This window comes from Delphinus delphis, chromosome 5 (assembly GCF_949987515.2).
Source record: "Delphinus delphis chromosome 5, mDelDel1.2, whole genome shotgun sequence".
Taxonomy (NCBI): Eukaryota; Metazoa; Chordata; class Mammalia; order Artiodactyla; family Delphinidae; genus Delphinus; species Delphinus delphis.
This window is the reverse complement of record NC_082687.1, coordinates 138,552,202-138,564,240: the sequence shown is the minus strand read 5'-3', so window position 1 is coordinate 138,564,240 and position 12,039 is coordinate 138,552,202. Positions and strand designations below refer to the sequence as shown.

The 12,039-nt window shown below is 54.8% G+C and overlaps 1 protein-coding gene across 3 annotated transcripts in view; it reads left to right on the top strand.

Annotated features, from left to right (window-relative positions):
- Positions 1-2,428: 2,428 nt before the first annotated feature.
- The window catches only part of MAEA (macrophage erythroblast attacher, E3 ubiquitin ligase), a 31,130-nt gene continuing 21,519 nt past the window's right edge, over positions 2,429-12,039 (top strand). For all 3 annotated transcript variants that reach the window (XM_060013109.1, XM_060013108.1, XM_060013107.1), the window contains exon 1: positions 2,429-2,543. In XM_060013109.1, coding sequence (XP_059869092.1) covers positions 2,475-2,543 — 69 coding nt within the window. In that variant the 5' untranslated portion in view covers positions 2,429-2,474. The remainder of the gene's footprint in view (positions 2,544-12,039) is intronic.

The following is a 12,039-nucleotide window of genomic DNA, read 5'->3' as shown; positions in this document are numbered from 1 at the left end:
ATTCACCTGCCAATGCAGGGGACATGGGTTCGAGCCCTGGTCTAGGAAGATCCCACATGCCATGGAGCAACTAAGCCCATGCATCACAACTACTGAGCCTGCGCTCTAGAGCCAGTGAGCCACAACCACTGAGCCCACATGTCACAACTAGTGAAGCCCACGTGCCCTAGAGCCCGTGCTCCGCAACAAGAGAAGCCGCCACAATGAGAAGCCCGTGCACCACAACGAAGAGTAGCCCCTGCTCCCTGCAACTAGAGAAAGCCCGCATGCAGCAACAAAGACCCAATGCAGCCAAAAATTAATTAATTAATTAATTAATAATTTTTAAAAAACTATGGATTCCCCACATGCCCATTTTTAGCTAAGTGGGCTGGACAAACCAAAAGTAATCTGGAATTACAGTGGCCATTATGGGGAAGGTTCAATCTCCCTAAACTTGTTTTTCTTAAGATTACATTGGAGGACCGTGGTTCTAAAATTAAACAAAATGAATGGCATATTTGTTTTCACTGGTAACCGGAAGCTTCCAAACATGCACAAAACTGTAAAATTGCTTCTTTGCAAGATACCATTTCTAAATTGGCTGAAACAACCAAAAAAAAAAAAAAAAGCAAAGAAAAAAAGGAGAACAAAATGGCTTCCAAAGCCTTGTGCTTCTTGTGTCCCCCCCGACCCCAATTTCTTTGTCTCAGGTAGGGTCTTATGTGTCTTCCCACTCCCTTTGCCTCAGACTCTGCCCCTAGAAACCATCTTGTGCTCAGGCCCTGCCCCCAACACCACCTTCCTCTCTCCTCCTCCATGAAAACCTGCCTCTTTAAAATGAGAGCCTCTGAAGATCCAAATGCTGACCCTAATTACTGGTTTTAAGTTAACTGGGGCAAACCACTAGGTGAGGAGATCCTGACTCTTGATCAGTGATGCTTTCAAGGAAAGATCTTGAGCAAAAGGGGAAAATGTAGAATTAATTAAGGAGCATTCCACTAACCTTTGGAGTCAGGACAGGCCCGCAGTGGGTGCCCTCACACCCACCATGCATGTCAATTATCCCAAACAGGAAGATGCCTCTACCTACTATCCAGCAGGAATAAGAAAACTTCCCTCCAACCCCACCCCCCCAGAGCCCAGCCAATCAGAGACTGCAGCAGCTCAGCCAATGGGAAGCCTCCACGCTCCCCCCCCCCAGCTCTTCCAATGGACTCTTCCGTTATCACAGCCCCTCCCAACTCCTCCTTTTCCCTGTAAAAGCAAGTCCCCATTTCTTGTTCCCTGGGTTTGCTTGTGGTCTGTCCTTGTTTGCATATTCCGAATCGAAGTTCCTCCACTATTCCTGAGTAAACTCCCTTTTGTTGGTGAAATAACTGGCTGTCATATTATTACAGTTGACAGAGGCTTGAGCTTAGCCTTGAGCTGCACAGGCTCTGATTGCCTTGATGCTGTTACTCTGGTTGATGTGATCAGGTTCCAGGAACTTGGTTTTATCCAGGACAGGAAGCTTCTCATTCTCCCGTGATTCGGTTATTGCCATGATTCTGCTAGAATGCTGCAGGGCGTGGGGGCTGGTGGGGGTGAGGGTAGAGAGTCCGAGTGGCTCCCATTTCGACAGTGGCTTTCTTGTGTCGCCTTAGGTGTTTTTTTCAATGCTAAACTTAATATTTCTTTTTAAAAAATCGTTTCAGAAATGAGTGTGAGATGTGGCTTAATTTGAAAGTCTTCTCTTAACTAGTGAAACCTAATTTAATTTCTATTTTTAAAAGGAATAAAAGGGAATAAGAATGTGAAGTGGTTGAAAGGAAACTAGAATCTGTGTGGACGCCAGGGATGCTGGATGCTCTCCCCGCACCGGGTCCTTGTTACACTGTGGGAGCCTCTTTCCTTAACCAGTTCAGTTCTCCTCTTCCTCAGCGGGAACCTGCGGCTCCGTGTCAAGCTCCAGACGCATTCCTCTGCGGAGAGGGGCCCATGGAAAGTAGCCGGCTGACAGGCACCCGTGGCCTGCAGACATTCTGGCCACGACTACCACGCAGGGTCACTGCAAGGAGGGCTCCTAATCAGGAGGGAGGGGTCATTGCCTCCAGGGGCCGCCCCACGCGAGCCCAGTCACCCCCATAGCCGCGCTCCTAGCAGGACCCCGGCCCTCAACCCCCGGGGGCGCTCTGGGAAGGTAGCACTGGGGCTGGGGCAGCAAGCGAGCGACGGGTGGAGAGAAGCCGCCCCGCCCCGCCCCGCCCCGCCCCGCCCCGCCTCAAGTTCAAGGAGAGACCACGCCCAGCCATTCTTCCCTCTGATTGGCTGAACGAGAGAAAGACCGGCGATGATTGGGTGGAGTGGACGCCTCTCGGCGCCCATCCTCCGCCACGGGGCGGGGGCGGGCGTGATTGGTGCAGGCATCGGCCCGCCCCGCCCCGCGACGTCACTACCCGGCGTGCCGCGCGCCGCGCTTCCGCTCCGCCCGCTAATGTTTTGGCCGGTCCAAGATGGCGGTGCAAGAGTCCGCGGGTCAGCTCTCCATGACCCTGAAGGTGCAGGAGTATCCGACCCTCAAGGTGGGGTCTGCGGCCGGGGGGCGCCCGCGCCTGGCCGGGCGGCCTCTGAGGGGAGGGGGAGGGGCGGGGCGAAGGCCGGAGGGCGGCATGGGGCGCCGGGCGGAGGCCGGGGGTCTGGGGGCCGGACTTCCCCGGGGCCGGGGATCTGGGGGCTGGGCTCCCCGGGGGCCGGACTCTGGGGGCCTGGCTCCCCAGGGGCTGGGGGCCCGTCTCTCTGGGGTCCTGGGCTGGCGGCCAGGCTCCCCGGGGGCAGGGGACCTGAGGGCCGGGCGGGTGTGGCGTCTGGCCATCCATGCTCCCTCCTGCCTTCGTGACAGGGCGGGGAGCGCGTCTGCCTGGCGCCCCGCTTCTCCCTCCGGAGCCCGATTGTGGCCCCTTCGTCCTATAATACCGTGAACTGCATCAGCGACAGTCCTGGTCGTAGACAGGCTGGCGACTTTGGAGGCTGGGGTCTCAGGGCTGTGGGGTCGCGGGCGCCCAGCCAGAGTGCCCACCGTGAAGGGCGGTTGGTGTCCAGCTATCCTCCCGGAAGCTCGTGTCAGACGGTGTTGATGGATGGCTTCCAGCCTCTAATTAGGGAACCTGTGAGGAGAGACCTCACGACCCAATGGGAACCCATTTGCAGGGCGTCACCAAACCTGAAATACAGCCCTTGCCACTCGGTCGCCAGTTGGGTGACCTTGGATGGTCGCTGAGGCAAGTCGACTTAACGCTGGGATGAAATCGGTGTTCCCGGGAGAGGGGTCGGTGCTAGTTCTTCCCTAGTTAGTAGAGGATTCGATGGTGATTGACTACAGCGAAGCACCTGGGAGTAAATTCCTTCAACGCTCAAGGTTATAACATTCCCAGGAGAGCTGCGGCCGATCCTACGTGCGTCTGAATTCCTTTCCCGGGGGCCACGTCGCATCTCTCCTCCCGGAGGACCCAGCATCCCTGTCCACGTCAGTGGTGACAGAGGGGGGGTGCGGTGTGGCCAGGTTGCTGTGAGCTCTGCGTTCACTTCCTGGGAGACCTCGGGAGGGTCCTCAACGCCTCTGAGGTTGTTTACTCCTGGCGCCTGGGTCGGCTCAGGGTGAAGAGAGGGCTCTGGCTGTGGGAAGGTAGCTGAAGGGAAGGAAGGGAAGCGCTGCCGGCCTGAGCCAGATGCCTGTTTGCTGGACCGCAGGTGTAGGGCGTGCCGTTCTGACACTCCACTCCCCAAGACCCTGCGGCTCATAGGCCACGATTCTCTGCTGCCCGAGGCACCGACCAAAACAAAGGGGTGTGAGTGGGAACCGCTGACTGTGAGCTTTGGTCTCCCTCAGCCCCTGCCGGGCCTGCCGCTTGACGGACAGACAAGAAGGTTCAAGGATGAAAACTGTGGTGGTGAATGTGGGGAACACCGGACAGGCAGGATCCCTCCTCCGAGTCGTGCTCTCGCGTTTCATAACCGTGAACGGAGTCTGAGTTGCAGACTTATCAGACAGGCTTTGATTAATGTAGTTAGGCAGATACTTCTAGAGGTAAAGGATTTTGTTTTTGTTTTTTGGCTGCATTGGGTCTTCGTTGCTGCGCGTGGGCTTTCTCTAGTTGCGGCGAGTGGGGGCTACTCTTTATTGCGGTGGCTTCTTTCGTTGCAGAGCACGGGCTCCAGGCACGCAGGCTCAGTAGTTGTGGCTCATGGACTTAGTTGCTCCGCGGCATGTGGGATCTTCCCGGACCAGGGCTCGAACCCGTGTCCCCTGCATTGGCAGGCGGATTCTTAACCACTGCACCACCAGGGAAGTCCCAAGAAATATTATAGTATCATTTCAAGTGAGCTTGCCAAATAAAGAAATTTTACTTCTTTTCTGGAATGATTTTCAAAAGTAGAATTTTTGCAAGGTACTATCTCCGTTTTCCCTGACAGATTATTTAGATCCCACAGGATAATTCCTCTGTTCTCTTGACATGTGTGTCACTGCTGAGTTAACATTTTTATCAGGAGTAATTTCTACTGGATAATGAGGAAGTTTCACCAGGAACATGGGAAGAGCTGTTGGCTCGGGAGCTGTGCTGTTCATGGTCTGGAGAGAGTCAAGAGGCAGGGGGCGCAGGGGGACAGGGCAGGGGGGCAGGGGGTGAGGGCTGAGGGTGGGCATTCTGGAAGGCATAGGTTGTGCTTCTCTAGTCTGAAGGCAGCTCCTCCTGCAGGGTAGCAGGGACGAGCGTGCAGCCGGCAAGTCCCCTTCACACAGGATGGGGACTCCTCCCTGTTGGAGGGCTGGGCAGCCTCGTCATAGCCTCAGGGCTGGTAAGCTCTTCTGCTCTTCTCTCCTGGCAGAGTGGCCAGAGGGTGGAGCGGCCCTTGGTGGCGGCTCCCGGCTCGCCCTGACCCGGGCCCTCTCCCCCGGAGCCCCTGCTCCCCCTGGGGCCTGTGGACGTATGGATGCGTCTTGGCGGCAGGAGCACGCCTCTGGGTGCCTCTAGCTTTGCTGCTTGTCCTGGGCTGGGGGCGCAGGTGGTCCCCATGAGAACCACTGGTCTGCACCTTGCTGTGGGGAACTTGTTCTTACTGCAGCGGGCGTGTCCGGGCACCTGGTGCTCTGGCCCTGGCTGGCACCTTTCCCTGCAGTGTGTGGGGTTGTGGGCCGTGCCCCTCAGGCCTCAGGGAAGGAGAAATGGAAGCTCGAGTGCGTGATCCACCCTCGTCAACTGGAAACCCTGTTCTAATTATGTTTTTAGATGTTTTTTCTGAGTATAAAAGCAATTTGTGTTTATTCTCCAAATGACTTTGCTAGTTATCCCATTCGTTTTTGGAGTTTTTATTTCTGTTTTTTCATTTGGATAGCTGAAGGAAAATCATATTTTAGAGGCCTTCTTTGTCACCGTCCAGGTCAGGTGGGAGTTCGCTCAGCCCAGGGGAGGGACCTGGCATCGTCGCTGGAAACCTGCTTTGGACCCTGATTCCTCCCCTTGAGCTCACCTGGACCCATCTCTGGGCTCACCTGGAGCCTCATCCTGGCTCCCCAGCCCCTCTCCCAGCCGTCCCCTCCTCGCCACATGTGACAGGCTGGGAGTGTGGCCGTTGCTCCCAGCTGGGCCTGGAGGCAGATTCTCCTGTGTCTTTGAAAAAATCTGCTGCTTTTAACGTGGTGACAGTGTTGTTGACCAAGTACTGCCCTGCAATTTCAAATCCTGGCTTTGTACTTGTAGAAAGTTTGTGCGCCAGTTACATGCTAAAGTTATAACTTTCAGTGCGGTTTTACAAACTTGGCCTCAGCCTGGCTTGGGGGAATCACGTGTTCTCAAATTTGAGAGACGCTGGTAGCATAAAGTGTTTGGACTTTTGAGACAAGTATCTGATTATGCTGTGTCCCAGGTGGTGGCCATGGCTGGGGCCTAACCTCTTTCTACTTTAGGTTTTGTGATTTCCCGAGTGAGCCAGTCCCTCCCTCAGACGCTGGCCGTCTCTGGTCCGCAGCTGCTTGCGTCATGATTGCCTTCTTCTCAGGCTGCAGCCTCGTCACACCTTCAGGGCAGTGCTTGTTCTCAGCTGAAAGAGCCCGCACGTGGCCTTGGCTTCCAGAGCCCTGCACACCCAGAGCTCCGCTGCGTGCCCCTCTCTGAAGTGTGTGCCGCGCGTCCACCTGGCTTCGCGCTCCCCTCTCTCTCACTGTCGCTGGAGGGACGTTTGACCAAACAAAGGCGACCTGGTGGCATGTCCTGTCCTTGCGTCCTCCGTGCCGGGCCCTCCCGGAGAGACGTGGGTTGACATGAGGGGTCCCTGCTCGCTGCTTGTGTTTTTAAGTATGGTTAGTGTTTTAAGCAGATTTCAAGTCTGGAGAGGAAAGGGCTTTCTAATCTCCATTTCTCTGTAAGGGGTGGGCTGTTGGAGCCAGCGCTGACCCTCAGCCCTGGGCAGGTGGTGGCAGAGCTGGTGGGGGAGCCGTGTGGCCACCACACACGCCTCGGGCCCCTGGCTTCCGCCGGGTCTGTAACCACCATGATCACTGAGCACGTGACATCTGCGCTCTTGGAACTCTCGGAACAAACCCTGGAGAGGGGGTCCCCGAGAGACGGGTGAGGCCCCGTCCTGGTCACACGCTTGGTGGCAGGAGGCATTAAACGAGGGACACAGGGTTTCAGCGCACTTGTTTGGGGGTGGCCGGGGAGGCGTATTTCGGGGAGGAGCCATGTGGGTTGAGTTTAAGTCTTGGCAACCCTGACACGGAAGGCTCACGGTCCCACTGCAGCAAGGCAGCTCGGACGTCCCCAGAGCCCTGCAAAGGGGGCAGGGGCCACTGAGTGCCTGGCTGGCGACACGGGCCGGGGGGCGGGGTGGGAAGACGGGCCGGGAAAAGGCCTCGGGCAGGCTGAGGTGGGATGTTTGATGCTGACCTGAACCTGGCCAAGCAGTTTCCACCGGGGTAACAGTTGGTTATTTTCAGGTGTACGTTTTTTACAACCTTTTGAAAACCAGAATTATTCACTGTTTCAATCACTGCTAACCAATAGTTAACAACTAAATATTGCTGAGTAGTTTGATAACTGGACTATCGCGCAGAATGTGGCCGAGGGGAGAAAACCCCCAGCTGGGTCGATGGTCTCACTGTCCACAGAGCCAGCCTTCCCCTGCCACCACACGCAGCCCCTGGGGCCTGGCCTTGTCCCCTTTCCCATCATGACAGCGGCCCCCGTGCCCTGCCCCATCTGAGCCAGACCTCCCCCGGCTCCCCGCCCCATCCTGTGTCCCTCCCAGGTCTCTGCACATGGGAGCCGGCCTCCTAGCGCTCCACCAGCCGGCTAGGCAGGGCACTGCCGACGTGTCGTTGCCCACGTGGCCCCAGGCCACCGCCCTGAGCCGGATCCGGCCCTGCGGCCCCTGCGCTCTGGCCCTCACCCTGGGGTTTTCTTTCTGGCTTCGGTCACCCTCTGGCGCTTTTTCTGTCAGATGCCCCCTTGGGACGCTGGTCCTCAGTGAGGGGCCGTGTCGGGGCGGTTGTTGCCCTCCCAGCGCCTGGAAGAGCTCCTGGCCCGTGGGGGGCACCGGCGGTAGCTGTTGGCCGAGCGAGCATCTCTTCTGTCTGGGCAGAAATCCCGTAAACATTCACATCTCACTCTTGTCCACGAGCGGCATTCCGGGTGTGGCAGCCTTCGGAGTTTCTTTTCTCACCCCCCCACCCCGGCCCGCACCCCTCTCTCCTTCCTTCAGGGCTCAGCTGCCGGGGAGGAGTGTCTGCGCCCTGCCCCTCTGTCCACTCACGGTGTGCATGCCGTGACCTTCTAGGTGACAGCTGGACAGCACCCTCGGGCACCCCCTTCGAGATGGCCACCTCCCGGTCTCACGAGCGGCCTCCGGGCTGGTTTTGCCCCAGCAATCCCTGGCAGGCTTCTGGCCAGGGTCTCCAGGTGACCCCATGGGGCTGCCTGAGCCCCTGACAGCGTCTGGTGCTCGCCCCCACCTCTCACCACGTGTGCCACAGGCTGCCCTTCCTTCCCGGCGTAGGGCCCCAGGCGGCTCCCGTGACACCACGCACGCCTGGCTCCTCCCAGGCTCACAGCCGCCCCTCATCCTCCTTGTTGGGACTGCTCGCTGACTTGGTGACCTTGTTTGAGGACCCCCGTGTGTACCGATGACTCCCAGCTGGATCCCCTCACCAGCCCCAGAGCCTTGGACCCGGGAGCCTGTCAGACGTCCCCTCTTGGGTCTGTAAGGTGTCTCAGCATGTGGAAGTCTGAACTCGTTGTCTTACCCAACTCCTCCGCAAACCCGCTCCCCCGTCTTCCTGGTCTCAGTGGCGGACAGCGCTCCCATCCCGTTTGGCTCACGCTGGAACCTTGGAGCCAGCCTCGACCCCTCCGTTCTCAGAGCTCACATCCAGCCTGTCCTCACATCCTTTTCACTCTGCCACCGTGGCCTAAACCAGGCCCTCTCCGGGTTGTTGAAGGAGCCCCCAGCTGTCCCCAGCACTGCCCGTGCTTCTTCCTGGCAGCCTCCCGTCTTACTCGGGGTAAAGTCCAAGGTTGTTAGAGTGGCCCTCCGGGGCCACATGACTTGGCCCCCTCTTCCTCCTCCCCCACGTCGTCCTCCTCCCCTCCCCCTCCCCCTCCTCCTCGCCTCCCCCTTCCCCTCCTCCCCACGTCCTCCCCCACGACCTTCTCCCCCACCTCCCTCCCCTCCTCCCCCAGGTCGTCCTCCTCCCCCACCTCCTCACCTCTCCCCCTCCCCCCCACCTCCTCCCCACGACCTCCTCCCCCACATCGTCCTCCTCCCCCACCTCCTCACCTCTCCCCCTCACCCCCGACCTCCTCCCCGACGTTGTCCTCCTCCCCCTCCCCCACCTCCTCGCCTCTCCCTCCTCCCCGCCACCTCCTCCCCCACCTCCACTCCTTTGGACACCGAGCCACAGTGGCCTCCCCGCTGCTACAGGATGTGCCAGCATGGGGGGCCTCAGAGTCTTTGCTCTTGTTTACTTTGTCCAGAATCCTTTCCCCCAGATGTCAGTCTGGCTTATTCCCTCACCTTCCCCCGTCTCTGCTCAGGTATCACCTTCTCAGCGCGAGCACCTTATTGAGACTGGGAGTCCCACCATCCCCTCTTCTGCTCTGTTTTTCTCCTTAGCTGCGGCTGCCATTTGACTTAACTGTGTTTTGCTTCTTTGTTTCTAACCACTGGGATTATAAGCTCTTTGGAGGGCGTAGAAGAAATAACTCTTCAAATAACAGATGAATTATTAAATATTATTTTGGCAATTCTATCCAAAGAAGTAAGATTGAAACAAGTAAATGTAACTGTTAGAACGAATGAGACAGAATATGTTTATGTACCCAGAAACACAAGCAAACTAACCAGAAAATGACTGCAGTTAATTAGAAAGGTCAGCACAGTAACTGGGTACATGAAAAGCAGACAAAAGTCCTCACTTTTCTGCATCCCAGCAATAACCAGTAGAACATCTCCTGGGAAAATGCCAGGAAGAGTAAAGCGTTAGGGTGACTGCAGCACACCAGCAGTGGGCGCCAGTGGAGGCGCCGTGGCTGGCAGCAGCAGAGGGTGCTGGGTTTCTGTTTGAAGATGCTAACAGTAGCTGGAAAGATACCATCTGACTTCTCTGTGTGCTTGATCAGACCTTTCTTCTTTATCATGAGGGAAGCTCCAAGAAGGGTGTCTCTGCTGGACGCCAGGGTCTGCTATGAAACTGCGAAAGTAACAGCCTTGTTGCAAAGTTGCTGGCTTTGGTTATATGTTGTATGGAAAAGGTGAGCCAGTGTTCCTCTGGTGTTATGCATACAGTCGGCACCGGTGCCTGCTCGGGCTCTGTGTGTCGTGTTTGGTCCTTGAGCCGCCCCGGGCCTGGAGACGCTCACGTGGAGGGCTGGTGCCAGGCTGCCTTGTGTGCACGCCGGCTAACTCAGCACTTGCAGCGTGTTCTGTTTTACCCGTACTGCCCTTGCTGAGGTGGACCAGTGGCATGAAAAGATGCCTGTGAGTAACCAGCAGTCGCGGATGAGAGGACCCTGCCCCCAGGAGGGAGAATATGGAGGTGCTGACGGTGCCCTTCCCGCCTCCAGCTTTGTCAGCACTTCACGGAGTGAAAAGTCCATCTCATCACATCCCCCTAGAGGTGGGCCAGCAACATGTCAGTTTTCAAGAAGCCTATTTGAAAGAGGGGGTTTGAAGCACTCCTGCCCTTCGTGAGCCTCCCTCAGGTGTGTGCTGTGCCCGGGGAGGTCAGCCCAGGAGCGCGTGTGATTCGTGAGACTTCCGTGCCACACGCCGGAACACGAGGCACAGCTCTCCAGGCCAGGCAGGGCTGTCTGCTGCCATTCAGGGCTCAGTGCAACACTTTACAGGATGTTGTTAGCTTTGTGATAAATATTTAGAAACCTCTTCTGAGGTTTCTTAATTGTGAAAGATAAAAGGCCTCCTGCCATTGGGGAAATACTTCCTTCCTGTGCTGGTAGAAATGGCTGAAAACATTATGAGAACAAACTAAGGTGCATCTCTTTGTCAGCAAATACTGTGAGAAAACCCACAGCAAACACTGGAGAAGGTTTGAAGAAACACGTACCAAAGCAAGTGGCGCGGTGTGGGAGGGCTGCCGTGGAGCTGGATGAGAGTACAGGTGTTTCATACGGGTCTCGATGAGGGTGTTTGCCGGATTCTGCTTCAGTTATGAAAACAGGAAGGATTACTTTTTGCGAGTCACTGAAGGGGAAAGAGGTACTGGAGGAAATATAATTTAACATTCAACTAATTAAATGGAGAAATTCTATGATCTTAAAAGCTGTAGTGAAACAAATTACCAAGGAAACATTAAGTAGATTTGACTAATACAAATTTAATTTTTTGGTATAACCAGATAAGATAAAACCAGAATTTAAAAGCAAGTAACAAACCTTAAAAAAATCCGCCAAATGTGAACCATAAAAACCTGGTTCAAATTGATGAGAAAGCTCCAATGCCCTCTTCCTTGTTGAGTGTTGGGTGAGGAATACAAACAGAAAATATGTAGAAGGAAGAATGTGTTGAGTTGAACCGCATAAAATCACCCTTTTGTAAAAATGATGGCTGAATAGCCTATACCATGTAAAAAGATTAAAAAAAAAACAACTTCCCATAAAGAAAAACCCCAGGACATGATGGCTTCACTGGTGAATTCTATTAAATGTTTTAAAAAGAGTTAACATTGCTGCCTCACAAACAGCCAGAAAATGGACGCGGAAGGAAGTTTCCCAGCTTGTTCTGTGAGGTCAGTTTTACCCTGATACCAAAACCAGACAGACAATACCACAAGAAAACTACACACCAGTCCTACGGATGGATGCAGGCGCTCAAATCCGCAGCAGCGCGCCAGCGAACTGGATCTGACAGCGTATGAAAGGATTATGCACCGTGACTAAGTGGGCTTCACCCCAGGAATGCAAGGTTGGCCCAACATGTAAAAGTCAACGCAATGCCATACTAAGAGTATAAAGGACAAAACCCACGATCACCTCAGTAGACGCAGAGAAAACACTTGACAAAATCCATCACCCTTTCATGATAAAAACACTCAACGAGCCAGGAATAGGAGAGAACTTCCTCTACCTGATAAAGGGCATCTCTGAGAAAACCACAGCCGACATCATGCTTAGTGGTGAAACACCAAACCTTTCCCCTAAGATCAGCAAAAAGACAAGGATGTCCACTCCCCATTTCCATTCAGCATTGTTCTGGAGGTTCCAATTGGGGCGGTTGGGCAAGAAAAATAAATAGCAGGCATTCAAATTGGAAAGGAGTAAGTAAACTCAATTTGCAGATGAAATCATCTTGTGTATGGAAAGTCCTAAGGAATACACACGTACACAACACACACACAAACCTGTTAGAACGAATAATCTGGTTCAGCAAGGTTGCAGGATACAAGATCAGTTTATATAATAGAAATAATTCGTATTTCTGTATCCTAGAAATGAACAGTGAAAAGGGAAATGAAGAAAAGAGTTTTATTTACAATAACACTGATAAATTGGATTTCATTAAAGGGAAGGA